The 20,085-nt window shown below is 38.0% G+C and overlaps 1 protein-coding gene across 7 annotated transcripts in view; it reads right to left on the bottom strand.

Annotated features, from left to right (window-relative positions):
* The window catches only part of SMAD2 (SMAD family member 2), an 84,099-nt gene that overhangs the window by 9,078 nt on the left and 54,936 nt on the right, over positions 1 to 20,085 (bottom strand). For 6 of the 7 annotated variants that reach the window (XM_030336987.3, XM_030336993.3, XM_030336989.3 and 3 more), the window contains 5 exons: positions 18,092 to 18,166; positions 8,381 to 8,434; positions 6,973 to 7,185; positions 3,904 to 4,041; positions 3,548 to 3,692 (listed from right to left, as the gene is read on the bottom strand). In XM_030336987.3, the coding sequence (XP_030192847.1) occupies positions 3,548 to 3,692; positions 3,904 to 4,041; positions 6,973 to 7,185; positions 8,381 to 8,434; positions 18,092 to 18,166 (625 nt within the window). The remainder of the gene's footprint in view (positions 1 to 3,547; positions 3,693 to 3,903; positions 4,042 to 6,972; positions 7,186 to 8,380; positions 8,435 to 18,091; positions 18,167 to 20,085) is intronic. The other variant, XM_030336992.3, reaches the window with a different exon arrangement.

Here is a 20,085-nt window from a genome sequence, read left to right as displayed (position 1 = left end):
TAGAAACATCATGTAGGCTTTTAATAAGAAACACCTCTAGTACTTCGACATAATGGGAGACTCTGGGAATTACAAATTGTTCAATGACATCCTGTCACTTGCACATACTGATTTTAGTTCTTATTTATTATATACAGTAAGTTGGTGAGTCTGCTTGCTTCTTAGCAGGACAGCCCTTCAAACATGGGAAAAGGCCATTATCAACTCTTCATCTCCAAGCGACACATGCTCAATGAATTTAAAACTGTATTTCAAAGGATGTGGTTTTCTGTAGCAGATGGTGTCAGTGCCCCACTAGCACCTTTGGATTTTTCAGTGTTCTCTAGCCAACTTCCAATTGCATGTATCTGAATTTCGGTGCCTGAGAACTTCTCTGCTCTGGCCACACGCAAGTGCTAGGAAACTAACCTCCCTGGAGCAGCCCTCAACCAATGACAGGGGGGTTGGCATTTAAATGTCCAGTTTCCTTTCCTTCTGGGTCAGATAATTCTGTACGTTCGTTACTGTTTCCCAAGTTTCCCTGGCGGAAAAAGCTCTAATGACCCACCCAACATAGTAGATGGCTTAATAATGGTATTGGCCGCCTTCCCTCCCCCTACCTCACTTCCCTACTTCCTCCTTCCTTACCAGTGCTTCCTCCATTTCCTGAACAAACTCCTTGCATTTGAATCCTTGTCTCAGGGTCTGAGACGTACACTAAGACATGTTGATGTGTGATCATTCCTAAAACATGACACACGGAACACAATACAACAGTCTCAAATCTGATCTGCACAGACTCAGCGTCTTATTTTGACTTAGATACTACATTTTGGTCGATGCAGCCTAAAACTGCACTGGCACATTTCACAAGTTCACTCACGTTATCCATGAGGCAGAGGCAGGACTGACCCTTCTTCATTTTCCCCTCTGTTCTCTGTTTTTCTTCACATAAAGCTTCCCCTGCCTTCTATCTCTCCCTCAGATCAGGCATTCTGCAGGATTTTGCCAGGATCCCTTTTAATTTTGATCCCGTCATTTGTGGACTTCTGGGTATTTCTCAGTTTGTTTTGAATCAGATCATTCATTACCAGATTAGTTTAACCTTAGGGAATAATTCTTAATCCGGGTCACTGAATGGGAAGTAAGTAGGTTTAAGAAGGTTGTCACTATATGTATTTGGGCACAGAAATGCACCCAAAAACTTCTTTATCCCCCTATTTACTCACTTCAGTATCAATCCACTGAGCTCAGGTATATTTCTCAATTAAGTATCAATTCTTTGCACATCTGTATTTCCTGTTCATGATACTTCCTGATTTTTTTTTTTTTTAATGTTGGCAAACATGCTGGCATTTTAAGAAACTGAAAAGTAGTTTTAGAAATGTAACCATTAGCTCTACCTCCTCAGCTTCACTGTCAATAAGGATAAAAGGTTCCTGGTAACTGCCAATAGTTCACAGATAGGAGTATTTGACATTATTGTTAAAGGAAATGTTAAAGGAAACTACTTTATTACCCAAGGTAGATCTATCGGACTTTATACAAATAAAAACATACTGTGTGTTACTGCTTCTCATAATTACAGATTTTCAATTCTCTCTGAGTTAATGAACGGCAGAGTCCGTCATGCATGAAGGGCAGTACCTCTCTCCACCAATTAAAGCTGTGGTTAGCAGGAGACCTACGGACATATGTGGAATTCTCCCTGAGCTCTACAGTTCACAGTGAATTCCACTAAATTTCTGCTCCCATGTTCTGTAATATTCTAATCTTTTGAAGAAAAAAATGTGTGACCTAAAAGCCTGGTATCAGATAGTAACCATTTAAATTTAAATTTTAATATCAACTCAGGTCAATTTAAGTCCAAGGCAAAAAGGAACTCGGCATTCTTTAAAGGCATCATATGTCAAAAGGGAAATGATTAAAATAAAAGAAAAATCACAAAATTAATTATTCTACCGATAGAACTTGGACAAAATAATGACAAGTCTTCATTCTAGGATATAAACATATAACACACTATGTATTTCTTATAAGAGCATTTGACCAGCCGACCTCAAGTCTCATGATCCCAAGAGGCACACACCTCCCAAAATTTGTTCAAGATACAGAATCAGGTCCAAATGAAATGAAATACATTCTGAAGAAGGGCTCAAACTACTGGACGAAACAGGAATACTATTACTACACTATATGAGTATTTTCATACGCAGGCGTTCAGACAGTGACGCGTATGAGCGGCAGAAAGGCTAAGTATTTTACTTACAATTCTAGCCTTAACTATGCTGAGGAAGTCTTTGCTTTCTCTGATGTGGAATTCAATCCACTGTTTAATTTGGTAATAACTTAATCTATCTTATCCCCTGCTGACACATTAGCCTTTGTAAAACTCAATTAAGTGACTGTTACTGCTACCTTCGGAGAGGGGGCTAAAAGTCAAGGAGAGCTTTCGTCAGGTCCCCCGTCTCCGCCACTTACAGTGCATCCCTGGGCAAATTATCAAATCTTTTCTAAGCCTATTTCCAAATAAGCATTCGTTTGAACCGCTTTTTGCAACCTTATTTAAAAAAAAAAAAAAGGGAACAGAAACAGTTAATTCTTAGCCATGCTGAAATGAGTGAGATATTGCATTTAAAACAGAGGACAAGACCATGGGGAAGGGGAAAAATATTTATATAAATATAAATATCAATATACAGTTACAAACAGGGAGGGAGCCAAACCATAAGAGACGTTTAAATACAGAGAACAAACTGAGGATCAAGGGAGTGGCGGGGGTTGGGGAGCGGGTGTGTGTGGAGATGGGCATCGAGGGGGGCATTTGTTGGGATGAGCACTGGGTGTTTTATAAAGTAAGTGATGAATCACGGGAATCTACTCCTGAAGCTAAGAGCACACCGTATACACTAGGTGTTAGCTAACCTGACAATAAATTATATAATAAACAAACAAACAATTAAATAAAATTAAAAAACAAAAACAAAAACAAAAAACACAGCACAGTGCCTGGCCCCTAACAAGTACCCCCTTCTATTACTGAATAAAGTTCTACCTCTTAACCTTATATTCATCTGGTCAACTTGTCTGTCCAGCCACCTTCTCCTTTACCTTCCATACTCCAGTGACACGGAACTGGATTCTGTTGCCAGGATCACTGTGGCCCAACCCTTCAACCCCTAACTGAAATCCTACACATCTTTCACAATCCAGACCATGTGGCATCTCTATCAGAAGAAGCCTTCCCAGAGCCTCAGTGAAAGCACCTCTCCTTCCACGAACTGACATAGCCTTCAAATATACCCCTTTTATGGTATTTAACACCCTGCATTACGTTACAGCGCATGTCTGCACAGGTTCTAATTCTGTCTTCTACACTGCCAGCATAGGAACTGGCAGTAGTTTTGAACGTAGAGACCTCCAACTCCCTTTTGTGATTTTGCATATGCTCTGCTGACTCCATAACCTTAAGGAAAATAGATCCGTGTGAACTCCGGAAGATACAAAGAATGGGGGAGAAAAGAGTCAAACATTGTGGAAACTGAAGAACTGAATATGTATTTCATACCGGTATTCTGCTCCCCACCCTTTCACAAAACTCATTCTTATGGTGCACATTCTAGTTAGTTGATACACGGCTTCAAAACCCTGATTGACAGACTGAGCCAGAAGAGCAGCAAATTCCTGGTTGTTGAAGATCTTCAGATTACAGCCTACGATTGAAAAAAGTAAAAAAAAAAAAAAAAGAAAAAAAAGAAAAAAAATTGTGTGAAAAGAATATCATGATCAAGAAAATAATTTTAAAGGGGCTACAGATCTTAAAATGCAAGGACGCCAATCATCTCCTGATTCCTAAAATTAACAGCAACTAGAGAAGCTCAGCGCGCTGACACAACAGGTCTGCTGACACAGATGCATCCATACCTGGTGGGATTTTACACACTGTTGCCGGGTGCCAGCCGTATCTCTGATTACAGTTGGGGCTCTGCACAAAGATTGCACTATCGCTTAGGCACTCTGCAAAAACTTCTCCACCTATGTAATATAAGCGTACTCCTCTTCCTAAAACAAAATACATATGGGATTAGTTTCATAACATCTCCTGTTTCAGTATGACTTTGGGAGAGTCTTCTCGGAGGAGGATTAAAATGATAGAAGGTATTTTGATAACCTTTCCATAGCAATGCTTTTCTGAGGTCTAACATTGAAACATACCACTCTGTATTTTTCCAAGGATTTTTTAACAATGATTTTATTGATTTGAAAAAATACACGCTTGTCAAAAGTACGTAAACGATGTAAAAAAGTACATGTAAAGAATTCCATACAAATTATGTATTATTTTAAAACACGTAAAATAAATGGAGTTAAGTCTAAAGGAATTAAGTGTTTGGATAAATACACCTTCGTTATAATAGACAGTATTTCCTTAAAGATGCCACTAAGGTTAAGAAAAAAGTGAATAAAATCATCAAGAAGTTAGTGTCATTTGCCATTTTTACAATTATATTAAGGTGACCACCAAATCCCTAGGTAGATAAGCAGTACTAGGGGAGAAAAAATTATGCTGGAAGATTTTAATATACTTTTTTCAGAATCGGACAAATACACACAAAATATTAGAGATAGAAGGATTTAAAAAACCAACTGTGAAAGGTAGAGATCTCAGCACCTAAGGTTCTCACTCCTGGTGTGCAGACATATTTTCTATTATTCAGTCAAACACGAATCTAGGTGCTGCCGTTAAGGAATTTTTCGGATGTAATTAAGGTCTCAAATCTGCTGACCTCAAGAAAGGGAGGTCCTCTTTTGGCAGGCCTGACTTAATCAGGTGCTAGCCCTTAAAAAGGACGGGGCTGTCCCTGGTGAAAGTGATTCAGAGTGTGAGCGAGAGGGTTCAACACCAGAGATTCTCGGCTGCTGACCGTGAAGACAGACGGCCCGCGAGGCAAGGAATGGAGGGGACACCCACTTGTTGAGAATAGCTTCTAGCTGTCAGTCTGCAGGAAATGAAGGAACTGTAACTTGAAGGAAGTGAACCCTGTGACAATCATGTGAGCTTGGAAGAGGCCCTCCAAGCTCCAGAGGAGGACACGACAAAGTCAATGCCATGATTTCCCCTCGTAAGATCCTGAGGAGACTCCTAACCCATGCCTGGACTCCTGACCTGCAGACACTGTGAGATCATAAATCCGTGTTGTTTCAGGCTGGCAAGCGTGTGGTAACATGTTACACAGCAAATGAAAACTAAGAAAACATTTAATACATAAACACAGAACCTGATGCCCTGCTCTTGTGACCACAGAATATTTGTAAAACAACCAAACATACACTTGACCATCAGGAAAAGATTAAATCCAAAAAGCAGAGATTTTCCAAGCTATAGTCTCTCATCAAAACCACCCAATAAGTTAGAAATTCAAAGTAAAAAGATCCAATAATTACGGCAACCTAAAATTATGTAGAGAAGTAAATACGGTAGAGGGAACCTGTTGAATTTTTATGCAGAACCCCAATTAAAACACAGGCAAAACCAGAATTATTTTAGTTAACGTAGGGTGGGTACTCAGAAGCCTTCCTTACCCACAAGACACCTAAGATTACACAAAATTTATACATCAAGCAAGATTTGAGAAATTCCACACAAAGCAACATTAACAGACCTCTTTAAGTTACAGCACGTTTGCAGAATGATACTCGCTCTTTAGTGACCAGCATTATTTCTCACAAGGGGTCAGAGTTAATTCATTAGAAAATGAAGCAAACTATTGTTAAAAGAGGTTACTTTAAGGAAATGAGAACTATGTTCAGTTATATTAGTCAAACTTTTTCTACCTCATTGCCAAAAAAAATACTGGAGTCTCAAAGAGTTGCTGTTTATGTGGATTGCATCTATGGAAACTTAGCACATTAGATATTAAAACTGAGATTCAAAAAAAATTTATAATGCATTTAAGGTTCTAAATAATACATCTATTAAATACTAATATAAATAACATGTTTATGAAAAATAACTATTTCCCCTCCCCCCCCCAAATTAGTGAGAACAGCAATGTTTTACATTTTTGCAAATCTCTCTAATGTCTGGCTTAAGAGAAGAAAGTTGGATTCTTATCAGATTCTACATGTAATCTCTTGCAAAATCACATGCCTTGTAGCTTCTGGAATATTTCACTGTACATTCATGAGTGAATGAGAGTGAAAAAAAAGGCAAATAGCATCTTAGTACCATTATGAAAGAAGTTTTGACCTCATGAACTTGCTGAAAGGGTGTCTGAGACTACCACATTTTGAGAGCCTCTGAACTATTTTTTGACCTACGTACTAAATAGTAGTTCTTATTTATAATATCCTGCTTCGGGGGCACCTGGGTGGCTCAGTCGGTTGAGCGTCCAACTTCAGCTCAGGTCATGATTTCAAGGTTCATGGGTTCGAGCCCTGCACTGGGCTCTGTGCTGACAGCTCAGAGCCTGGAACCTGCTTTGGTTTCTGTGTCTCCCTCTCTCTCTCCCCTCCTCCACCCCCACTCGCACTCTGTCTCTCTTTCAAAAATAAACACTAAAAAAATTTTTTAATAATAAAATAAAGTATCTTGCTTTAGATTAAGGGTGAGCAGATTTAATTATTTAGTATATTAATTCCCTGAAGGGGGAAATACTAGGGGACTGGAAAAAAGTCATGGTTTGTTAAAATTGTAATTCGAAAATCTGAACAGGACACTTTTATGGCTGGTAGAGGTGCAGCAAAGTAATTTTAACATGCATTTATCGAAGGACTTCCCGGAACCAAGGGTGCCAAATAAAGAGAAGCCGAAGGTCAGAGTCTGCAGATCTATTAAAGCAGCGGATCTATTAAAGCAGCGAAGCTGTGCACTCACACTGACAAGAGACAAGGCAGGCGTTTCTGCACACAATCTTCTGATGTGGCAAACTGCACGATGCTCACATTATGAGTATACGGCACTGGTTCTTGACACAAGGTAAAAACACATACCTATATGTCTTCTTGTCATTTCTACGGTGGCATTTCGGTTGACGTTGGAGAGCAACCCTAGGCAGAACCTCTCTGAATTGGATGGATCTGTGAAACCGTCTACAGTGAGTGAGGGCTGTGATGCGTGGAAGGTCTCTCCAACCCTCTGGTTTAATTCATAATATGCTATTGAACACCAAAATGCAGGTTCTGAGTAAGTAACTGGCTGCAAATCTGGGGAAAAAAACCAAACCCATAAAAGCAAGAAATGTTGTGTGAACAGTTCAAGCCAAGAAAAGATAGAATATCATCAGATATCTGTACGTGCTCTATGCCAGCCTAAACTGGCTGCAGCTCAGGAAGCAGACTTAACATCTACACCACAGACTCCAGTCTCCATTAGATCATACCGGATTTTCAATGTTTCAAATTTCCCCCATCTCATTCGGTCATCTAATCTTCAAACATCTTTTTTAGACTTTCTGGGGGGGTCATGTTCTACTAGTAGTTTTGTCCTAGTTCCTGTTCAAATATAAAACCATCACGGGTAAAGTAAATCAACTTACATAATAAAACTAATTTTTTGTAGGATAAAGTGGAATAAAGCTGGAGCAAGGACTGAGTCAAACGCCACAAGAAGAAAAATTCTATCATAATCATAGAACACAAAATACGACGTATTTTTGACATTGTCTATTTTAACATGAGATTCTCGGTGAGTTACCCTAGTTACACAAATAGAAAACCCATGCATATACAAGAAACAGAAAGTAATAAAACACAAAAGGCATGTAAGTAGAAACAGAATATGGAATCAAAAGAATCTACATATTTCATGGACCACATGAATTTAACTTCTGTAATTTTGATTAAAAGACCCAAGAAGTATCATGAACATTTTGTAGAATAAACTCCTCATGTGTAGAAACTGCAGAGAAATTGGGAAATACTGAGGTAAAACGAAGGCCAAGGATAAACTACACAATGTACACACACACGCAATCTTCCATACACCATGCATATTTGTGACTGTGTGTCTGTGTATATATACAGACACACACCTTTTTATATTAGTAATTGCTATTACAAAATATCGTAAAATAAACATACCCATATAAATCTAGCCATAATATATCATAAAACTTTCCATAAAGAATATGATTTCCATGGATAGAAAGATTTATTCGGTTTGATACTGTTTTAATAGTTTTAATAGTATTGATGTTTTAATAGTATTGAGTTTTAATAGTATTAAGGCAAATTATCATTTTTAAAAAGCACTAATTTGAACAATCATTTGATTATTCATTGAGATCTGTTTCTCATGTATATGAAAAATAATTTTCAGAGAAGACATTTGATTAACGGATATATTATAAAATGTGGGGGGGGGGGGGAGTGTGGGGGAGAGGAAGTATTTGCCACTTACCCAAACTATGATTAACAGGGGAAAGAGTAGTAGGAGACAGTTCTGCTGGAGATCCTGAAACAAAAGGAGTCAATTTTGTCACAGATCTGCAAGTACTTCCAGAACTTCTGACCAAATAATTGTAAAACTAGTTGCATCTGGTTGTAACTATCACAAATAATACAGATAGTTTACATCCTAACAATTCAAAATAGGCAACTCCGATATGTGAATTTAATTTTGGAGGCTTCAATATATAAAAGGTACGAGCGTATGAGCAGCCCTAGCTTCTAGCCGCCCAGTTCTCCTTCCCAAAGGCATCCAGTGTTGCCAGTTCTTTGTGTACTTTTCCAGAAACAGTCTATGAGCCACACAAGCAAATATATACTGTTTTGTGCCCTTCCACCCTGATTTTTATACACAAATGGTAACCATTCTGAACTTTGCTTTTTCACTACCGAACTTTATCAAGGATGTTGATGTTTCCTTATTTATCGCTCTCCCTTCCTCCTTCTCTCTCTCTCAACATAAGCTGCATAATCTTACATTATGGTGTATTATGATCCCATATTGATGGATACTCAGACTATTTTCGATCTTCTGATTTATGAACCAAGATAGAAATGACTAATCTTGTACATCTTGCATACTTCCAATCATATCATTCTCTTAAGAGCAACCGCCAGGTCAAAGGGTTATACATCCACAATTTTGATAGATTTTGCCAAAACTGTCATCTATAGAGGTGGTACCAGTTTACATTCCCGGTGGCAACATAAATGGTGAGAGGAGGATGCTGATGTGTGATCACTGACAGGTGAAAACATGGTTTTAACAAGTAGAGTTCTAATTTGTATTTCTCTTATAAGTGACATGGAACAGCTTTATTAAACTTTTTTATATTGCATTTCCTTTCTGTGAACAGTCTCTTCTTTTGCTCATGTTTCTACAGTGGTGTTGATCACCCTCACTGATTTATACAAGGGTCTTTATGTACTAGGGATATTAGTCCTTTTATGATATGGGTTGTAAATATTTGGTCATCTGTCTTAAGACTGACTCTTCCTAATTTTGATTAAGCAGAATTTTTAAAAACGATCATGTGTTTTAATTCGTGAATCATTTTGGGATATGTCACACTTCGATAAAACAGTTGTGACAGTTGGATATTCCTGACTTACTCTTAACCTTCAGGGGATACTTCTAATATTTTCCCATTAAGTAGGACGCTGATTTGGGGATGAGAGATAAAATTCCTTATTTAGCACTTTTGCATCAATAATCTCAAACAATACTGGTCTGCGGATTTACATTCTAACTGCAATGTTATACTGCCTCGTGGAGACAATCTAGAAGCTTTATGTCTTTTTTAAGCTCTGTAACAGTTTACATAGCATTGTAATAAAGCATTTTTAATAGTTTGATAGAATGCCTGTGTAAAATTGTCTGTAGCTAACAATTTTCTAGGGTTTACCCTAAGACATTTCTCTTTTCCTTCCATGAAAGTTCACTGTTAAGATAGCTCTATTTTCTCGAGTCAGTTTTGGTAAATTACATTTTCTTAGAAAATTATCCATTTCTTCCTGTTTTAGGCAAACAGGTTAAACCTAATCAAGACAATAAGGAGAGGGGGCACAGATACATAAAATACACAAACACAGAAGAAAAAAACCAGAATCTTTCAGAGACTACTTCACCCAATTCCATGCAATTACATTTTAAAGCGCATTTGTCGTAAACGCTGTTAAGCAATCTTATAATTACAGAATACGTTGTGTTTTTTGGTCATCATCTCTTCACGTTTGGGGAAAGTTATGCTAAAAAGCACGACCCACAGCCCCCACACTTCAAACAACACAGCAACAGTGCAGATGCAGAATAAGACAGGTGAGACCCCAGCCTCGCGCAGGTCTCCCCTCCCCCACGCCATTATAACCAGGACAAAATACCAGGCGGCAACAGGTGAGATGGCAACCCCCAAAGAAACCGATGAACCAAAAATAGAGAACAGGTGACAATTATTTTTCTGAAGACAGAACCGTCTTCCCAAACAAAAAAATTAAGTTCTTGAGTTCTTTTTTTGTTCTTCAGTTTGAAAAATCTGCTGGCAAGTCACAACAGGTCCAACTAAGAAAGGTCAAAATATATTTAGAACAATGAACTAAAACTCACCGTTTCCTGAAGCTGGTATAAAATAAACAAAGCTACCATGAGAAATGGAAGAAACTGCCCAAGTATTCTTATCTTTCAGCTATTGATTCCTCTATTAAGTACTTGTCACTTATCAAAAGCGACCAGATCTAGAAAGAATGGCTCACTGTAATCACTCGTAAAATGTGTAAATGTTAACATAAGCTAACGATTTATTAGAAACTTTTTTTAAAGATGCAGATCAACGGATAATTAACCAATTAGCTACTCATATATTCACACTGCCACTAAAGTCTGCGACTTCCAGTAACGAGAGAAAGTATCTTCAGTATACAGGCAGTGGTTTCTAGTAGTACTGGAAGCCGAAGCATCTAGAGGAATACTTGTGTATCTTTGCATACAAGTTTGCCTGTAGTTGTAGGATATATTTTTCAATGAGGAAATTTCAGATCAAAAAGAACGCGTATTACATTTTTACAAGTGCCAAAGTACTTCCCCAAATGATTGGTCCCACAAGTTATGAGCTAGCGTATCTTCATTCTGCGCCTCTACCTTCTGACGCCTGCCTATTTGATAGGGTTAAAGAGGCTACTCTATTTTCTTTTCATTTTCGTTAGAAATAGCACGTTCGTGTACTTTTGTCCATTTTCCTATTACCTACCATCTTTTTCTTGATTTATAAGTGGTTTTAAATTTCAAAATCAGGGGCACCTGGGTGGCTCAGTTGGCTTAAGCATCCGACTCTTGATTTGGGTTCAGATCATAATTTCCCAATTTGTGCCATCAAGCCCTGCGTCGGGCTCTGCACAGAGAGGAGCCTGCTTGGGATTCTCTCTCTCCCTCTCTCTCTGTACTCCCCCAGCCCCCATGTGTGTGCTCTCTAAGTAAATAAACTTTAGAAAAAATAAATGAATTTTGAAGTCAGTTATTAAGACTGGTCATTCATTTGCAACTATTTCCCCACATTTCTGGTTTCTTTAGACATAGCTTGCAAGGTAACATTAATTCTTTAAATCAGACATTACTTTTTTAGAGCAGTAGGTTCACAGCAAAAGTGAGTACAATGAAGTACAAAGAACTCCCATATACCCATGTACACACACACGGACAAACTCCTCTGCAACGAGCACCTTGCACAATGGCTTATTCGTTGCCATCAAAGAAACGACGCCCACACACCGTTATCACCCAAAGCCCACAGTTTACACTAGGGTTTCATTGTTGGAGTTGTACATCCTATGGGTTTTAACAAGAATATAACATATATTCACCATGTAATAATCTAAAAAATAAAAATCCCCTGTGCTCTGTCTATTCATCTCTTCTTCCCCACGAGCCCCTTAGATATCACATATCTTTTTCTTGTCTCTACAGTTCTCCCTTTTCCAGAACGTCATGGAGTTGCAATCATAAAGTATGCAGCCTTTACACTTTGGATTCTTTCACTTGCATTGCGAATTTAAGGTTCCTCTACGTCTTTTCATGACTTGGTAGCCCATTACTTTTAAGCGCTGTGTAATACTCCTTTCTCTGGATGTACCACAGTCTGTTTATCCATTCAGCTACTGAAGAACCTCTTAGTTGTTTCCAAGTTCTGGCAATTGTGAATAAAGCTGCTATACACATCCATATGCATGTTTCTGTGTGTCCATACATTTTGAACTCTTTTGGGAAACACCATGGAGCGGGACTGCTGGATCATAAGGTAAGAGTATGTTTAGCTTTGTAAGAAGCTGCCATAATGTGTCTTTCAAAGGGGTTGTCCCATTTTGCATTCCCACCAGCCGTGCATGAGAGTTCCTGGTGCTCCACACTGTCACCAGCGTTTGGCGTCACCAGTGTCTGGATTCTGGCCATTCTCATAGGTGTGTGGTAGTAACATTTTAAATTTTATTTATTTAAACTTGTCGATATTGTCTCTGATGGTTTTAAACCTTGTGTATTTCTCGTTCAGATTATTTAGGAAATTCCTCAGTGTCATGTACTAAAACTTAGAGGGTTTCATCTTTAACGTTTAAGTGTTTGCTCCAAATGGAATTCATTTGGTATGAGATGAATTACATGTTCAGGGTTATCTTGCAATTTCTTTTGAGGAGTATTAGTTTGGATTTCTTTAGCAAAATTAATGGCTGAAGATATATTAGTAAGTTCAAGTGTATTAGTCAACCATAAATGAACAGATCTCAAATGAAAACAACAAAAATAGAATTAATCTTTCAAAAGGCATATACAAAAGGACAGTTAAAGGTCTTAAGGCCATTTCACCTGAATGTCTTTGCTTTTATATTACAGTGAAAACCCTGAAGAACTAAAATTATCTACTCTTTTGTTTTTATACCACACCTGCTGAAAAGCAAGCTTTAAAAGGACCTAATTTACTGAATACAGACCAATCACTTTCACAAACCTTTCAGGAAACTGGGAATCATGTCGGGGTAACTCCTTCAACCTTAGCTCTACACCTCATTACCAAGCAAGTCATACCTCAGCCATTAATCTCATTTCTCCCTATGTCATGAAACCAGCCCAGAGAAGTCTAGTGCAGCAGTCAAGAATGAGGTGTCTAGAATCTGACATCCTAGGTGCGTATTTCTCTCACTTTTTAGCTCTTTTTCTATGACGTTCACTGCAATGTTGTTTTATTTTTATTCTTTGTAAACACTGAACCTTTTAAAATTAAGAGAATAATTATTGCTGGATGATGTAAATTACATGGAATGTATTTTCTTTTTTTAACCTATCTTTAATTTTTTATAATGAACACCCACTTGCAGAATTCAAAATGTTGCAGCATAAGTTCATCTGTAAAATATTCTCCTGTATTTGACACAAAATGGTAGAGACATTAGATAAGGCAAAAAAAAGAAAAAAGACACTTGTAATATGTCAATTCCAGCTCAAAAATGTGCTTCTTTATTATGTTATATGCATTTTCAAGTTTTCAATGAGAATGAATTCTGTTTATGATGAGAATAAAGGTGCTTTTCTTTTGTTTTATTAATAACTTCTACAGGGTTTCCCTTATAATTAGAATGTAGAAGATGGAGAAAAACCCTGGATCCTAAATTAACCAGAAGAAAATACTGGAAACACACAAAAAATTATATTTTTCTTTAGAGCTACCAAAAAGCTGGAGATCTATTTATGAAGCCTAAGTGAACTAGTTTACAGAGGCGGATGAAGTCTTCCTATGTAAGCAGAGAGTAGGAACCATTTTCATCACTGAGAGCATCCGCCAAGTCGGGACACACACACACACAGGACTGGGCTTGCCAAAGGAAAAACCCAGTAACATTTTAATGGCCACGCACAGGCAAATGGAATCTGAAAGACCAAGCACGGATGTAGTCCTCTTCGCCAGTCAGTGTTAACCCACAGGTCTTTAGCTGAGGACAGGGTAGCAGGGGGAGTTGTGGGCGGGGCTGGAAAGCAGTGAGAGGTCCTGCAGTCTTGCCACACTCCTATCTGAAAACCTGCCGAGGGAGGAGGCTGACCCTACTTTCAAGCCTGTGGTGATCTGATTTGATTAAAACATTAAATCATCATGCATCCAACTCAACTCCTAATCGTATGGAAGAGATCAGCTCCTCAACTTAGCAACCAGAGAGAGAAAAGGGGAATGCTTTCCAAGGGAGAATGTGATCTACGGGACTCTCTAGTATTATTTCAGCATCCAATTAAAAGAACACATGAGACATACAAGGTAGCAGGAAAGACTGACCCTTAATGAAAAGATAAAAGACAACAGAAGCAGACCTACATGTGAAGCAGATACTGGAATTACCAGATCAAGACTTTAAACTGGAAACTGTAAAACTGAAAAATAGATGATCTGAAATGAATTCACTGAATTCGCTTAACAGCAGACCAAAAGTTAGACCCTCTTATACACCACTTGACTCCCAACAAAGGTGCCAAGGTGAATCAACAGGAGAAAGAAATGTCTCTTCAACAAATGGCACCAGAATGACTGGACAAGTGTCCAGGGAAATGGAAGGAAGGGCAGAGATGGTAAATATGGAGGTAAACACAAAAAGTTACTTTTTAACCCTTTAAAGAAACCACCACCTCAAAGTCTAAAGCAAAAATAACACCCTTCGGGGATTATACACACGTGTAAGTAAAATAAAGGACGACAGAAGCACAAATAACAGAGGTAGGTGAATGGAATTAGTGTTGTAAAATGCTTACACTGCACAGGAAGCTGTAAAACATTCCAACTTAACAATCTAAGGAGAAGGTGACCAAACTGGCACTGTAATCACTAGAACACTGAGAGAATACTACTAAGTGCTACTGTTAACAAGTCAAGAGAGTGAATAGAATGGATTCAAACATAAATATATTTGATAAATTTGAAAGAAGGCAGGCAAATTATAAACAGAGGAACAAAAAACAGATGGGACAAATAGAAAAGAAACAGCAAACTGGTAACCCAAACCCAATGATAGTACTAATTACATGAAATAAAAAGAGAGTAAATATTCCAATTAAAAGACGAAGACTGACAGAGTAGGACATACAATGCTGTCCACAAGGGACACATTTTAAACACAACGATACAAACAAACTCAAAGGATGAAAAATCTACCATACAACCAATGAAATAAATAAGAAATGGTGATGTTAACAGGAGACACATTTTATAATGAGGGTGAAATTCATCAGAAGGACATAATAATTTTAAATGTGCACCTGTTAATGACTGAGATTCAAAATACACGAAGCAAAAACTGACAGGCCTACAGGAAGAGAAGGGCAAATCCAATATCTGAGTTGGAGACATTAACGCTCCTCTCCATTACTGACAGTACAAGTAGAGAAAAATGAGAGGGGATTAGGAAGATCTAAACACCACCACTGAGCATGCCCGAAATGACGTAGAGAACATCACATGTGCAGAACAGACCTTCTTTTCAATTATTCACGAAACTCTTATCTCTACAAATAAGCCACGCTGTAGCATAAAACAATTTTAGTAAATTTCCAAAGACTGAAATCGTGCATGTTCTTTTGGGCCGTAATAGAATTAAGTTAGAAATCTAGGAAGTATCTAGAAAACTCCCACAATTCTAAAAAACCAGAGTTTAAAGAGAGTTCAATTTTGCTCTAAATTGGGGCCCTGCGTCAGTCAGAACTCACTACAGTGCTGAGAGAGGAGTAGATAGCGGGTAGAAGCCTGGTGGTTGAACCAACTTTTAACACCTCACGAATCAAGTATGTACACTGTCATTACGAGAAATAACTTACATGTATCATTTGGAAAAAGTACCATCTCCCCTCTGTAACGGAATTAGAAATATTAGCCTCGGTTCAAAGCAAGACCCCGAAACACTGAATCCGTTGTAGTTGATTTCACTTCTTCTCTCCTTCTCAAACTGGACCTTTATCATAACCAATGATTATCTGCACCTCATCGCTCCTCCCCTGTGTCAGCCCTATGATCAAATAGGGATTCATGCACTCACTGGAATCCTTGTGACCTTCTGTGTCTGGCTTCTTTCACTTAATATAATGCTTCCAAGGTTCATCTTCATTGTACCACGGATCAGTACATCATTCTTTTATACGGTTGAATAATATTTCACCATACAGACACACCTCATTTAATTTATCCATTCATCATTTGATGGACAATTGGGTGGCCTCCACTTTTGCACTACTATGGGTAATACCTAAGTGAACATTTGTGCACAAGTTTAGTGTGGACGTGTTTTCAATTTTCTTGGGTACATACCTAGGAGTGAAATTGCTGGGTCATATTGTTATTCTACATTTAACTTTTTAAAGAACAACAAACTTTTCCAAAGCAACCAAACCACTTTACATTCTCACCAGCAACAAATGAAGACTCCTGACTTGTCCGAATCCTCACCAACACTTGTTATCGTCTCTTTCTGATTTAGCCAATGTAATGGTGTGAAGTGGTATGGTACCGTGCTGTTGATTTGCATGTCCCTGATGACTAATGAGGTTGAGCATCTTTTCCTGGCATTCACTTTTAAATGTCACAGTGGCAGTTGTCCATCATGGGGCAAAAAGGAACACGACCGGTTCAAGAATACAGATCTTTGGCATACAGGCGTGACAGGAAGATGTATTTAGAAAGCCAAATAATGTGTGCAGTAAGACAGTGTGCATTAAGATGCACTGTTATTTCCAGTGGTCATTAGATTATCTACATTTCTTGGTTATCTACTACTCTGAACAGTTACAAGTATGATCTGCTACAGGAGAAGCTTCTTCATCTGGGAGTCTAAATAATGGAAAGATGTGAACAACAGAATCATTGTGAAAGCCAGTCCCCAGCCCCCCACTCCCGTCAATGCTAATTCAAGTAAAAATAACTTAGATTATCATAACTACAGAATGCTTTAGTATAAACTGTGTAGAAAAACTGATGGTGTAATTTGACAGGCTGTGATACTAAAGTATCCAATCCTTAAGACTGCAGACAGGGAGAAACAGAGGAAATCAGACAATTACCATGTCACCACAACTATCTCACTGGCAACCTAATTAGTTCTGATGGATTATACATTTTATTGCAGAAGAACTGTTTTAAAGCTTTGACATGTAATATTTATTACATGCTGAAACTTTTTCTCCACTGCATCTGGAGCGGAGAGCTAAAAACTAAGAATTAACTGAATCTGGTCAGGTACAAGGTGTTTTGTGTAAACAACCTACTATCATTCAGAACTCACTATTAAGTTAAAGGAGCACAATGGGGCACCTGGGTGGCTCAGTCGGGTAAGTGTCCAACTTCGGCTCAGGTCACAGTCTCACAGTTCATGAGTTTGAGCCCCACTTCGGGCTCTGTGCTGACAGCTCAGACCTTGGAGCCTGCTTCGGATTCTGTCTCCCTCGCTCTGCCCCTCCCCCACTCATGCTCGCTCGCTCTCAAAAATAAACATTTTAAAAACTTTAAAAAAAAAATGGAGTACTGAAAAGCTGATCCTCATCCCCCATCTGCAAATTCCTCAGAAAATCTGTTACTGGGTTCATTATGGTTTTTCATCACAAACACGTTTTTTCATCGGGTAACTAAAACTTTAAACAGAAGTACAGAATACTTAAAAAGTATTTGAGGGTTTCTAAATTTTCATTCAATCTAAGGAGAGAAACCGGTAACAATTATTCTGCACAGCAGCATGTGTTAATTTTTCATTGACAAGAGGGCCCTCCCTTCAATGGTTCAAATATGATTATATCAATATAGAAGGTTCTTTTTTTGATGCATATCCCCACTTCTCTAAATTTAAGAGTTATAAATAAGGGGCACCTGGGTGGCTCAGTTGGTGAAGCATCCAACTTCGGCTCAGGTTGGGATCTCACTATTCATGAGTTCAAGCCCCTCATCGGGCTCTGTGCTGATGGCTCAGAGCCTGAAGCCTGCTTCAAATTCTGTGTCTCCCTTTTTCTCTGCCCCTCCCCAACCTGTGCTCTGTTTCTCTCTCAAAAGTAAACATTAAAAAAAAAAAAAAAAAAAAAAAAGAGCTGTAAATAATTCTTGTGGATTCCAAACAGGACAAAAACATATTATCTCATTGTTGAGGAATTTTGAAAGGTAAGTTTTACCTGTATCCATACTTTGGTTCAACTGTTGATCACTCGTTTCTCCATCCTCACTGATATATCCAGGAGGTGGCGTTTCTACAAAAGTTCAGAACAAATCAAGCACAGTTGCAATTTCATCTCACCACCTTTGTCCTACTACCAAAGATAACTAAAGAATCACTCTGAATAGTATATAACATTATTATAAAAAGCAATATTTGGGACTAAGGGCTTAAAATTCAGGTTTTGATCCAAATCTTATAGGTGAATCCTTAAAGCCTACTTGTAATATGATCAAGCTCTCTAGGCATATTTTCTTAGCTATTATTTACATATCTGGCTCATTCCCATATGTATATTTTCTGGGGCAAGAGCCAAAAATAGAACTTCAAAGATGCCTCAGTACTGAATCAGTATGCTTCAAAGACATTAGTACCTACAATTTTTTTTTTTTTTAAACTAATGGCCATCATCGATGGGTTACACCTAAGAGGTGATTAAAGGACACAGCACACGTATGAAATTTCAGATTACAAAGTACTACGGGCTCACATTAGGTTCTATGGGTAAAATAGGGTAATATGGTTCAGGCCTGGTCTCGCTTGAGTTTCACATACAAAGTATACTTCTCCAGGGATTTCTAACCAGTAAATCCTGAGTGTTTGAAGCAGAAATTTAAATCCAAACAGACTACTGCACAAACCTGAGGTAAAATACTCCCTGAAGGTAAGAAAAGTAAGATTCTAATGTGCCATTTCCAAGATGCTTTATGAACAAGATGTTTACATTCAGGAGGCATCTGAATAGCTGAATAGGCTTCGTGTAATTTTACCAATTATAATTTCAAGGAGGAAAACTAAGTTTAAGGGATTATCAACAGTTTAACATTTAGATGGCTGGATAGTTTTAAGCAATTCAAGATAATGTAATTATCAAAAGGGAGAGGGAGAAAATGTGGGTTAAAGGGCTTCTTTGTTTAACCCTTTACACTCTCCCTTCAACATGCTAACTGCAAATCTGAAGTTTCAAACTCTTCATTAAGTGTCAATACCTTAAAAGTGTTACTGATGAAATTCTCAGAATAAAATACCTTCAAATGCTCAAGCAATAAACAACACAAAAATAAGACTAATGCACATCAATATGCACTACCTTAAAGGTTAAAGCTAATAAAATTAAACAGAGCTACGCTTTGCCAGTTTAACCATCCATGTCTCAAAGGTCTAAACAGGAAGAAATACAGAACTTTTAAATACTTTATCCTGTTTTGCTTTTCTCCATTATTATGTGTAAAATAATAAATAATAAAGCTATTATCATTTTGGAGAAAATACTAAAATTTCCTTTGAAGTGGAACAAAAAGCGAACCCTTAACTTTCACTGTCAGCTGGAGCTGGGTAAAGCCCCATTGTTCAGAAAGGCAAATAGGTGTGATTCACTTTTGATTTGCTACTTTGTAAAATAAACCAAATCTAAACAAAGAAAGAAAGGAAAATAAACCCAAGCATCTCCACAAGGAAAAACCACTAAGCGTTTTGATTAACAGCCTTCCAAATAATTACCGGGTAGGTGTCTTACAAGACTGTATGCTTACGTCTCGGTTTCCTAGTATTGTTGAATAATACAAATTCCCACATCAAAGACTTAAAATGTGCCCCCCACACCACACACAACCATGTCCGGCCAAGTCTTCCCTGGCGAGTGACCTGTTTCAGTCCTGCCCTCCCCTGCTGGTCCTCGCATTCCACCCGATTCTAGGCCCTGCTCTCTTAACTTCTCAAAAAGTGTGTTTCCTAGCAACCTAAAAAGCAGTGTTAAGCCCTCTTTTGGAACAAAATAATTGTAAAAAAAAAAAAAAAATTACGCACATTAAAACAATCAGGAAACACTTTCTACCTTAAATTTAGCTATTTTTAAAAATCCTTTTTATGTCTTTAAATTGTCAACGAACAAGCATTTCTTCCATGAGACATATTAAAGAGATCTTTTTTTAAATGTACTGGAAACTAACTTCC

Source organism: Lynx canadensis, chromosome D3 (assembly GCF_007474595.2).
Source record: "Lynx canadensis isolate LIC74 chromosome D3, mLynCan4.pri.v2, whole genome shotgun sequence".
NCBI lineage: Eukaryota > Metazoa > Chordata > Mammalia > Carnivora > Felidae > Lynx > Lynx canadensis.
The sequence above is the reverse complement of the archived record's forward strand: the minus strand, read 5'-3'. Positions and strand labels throughout refer to the sequence as shown.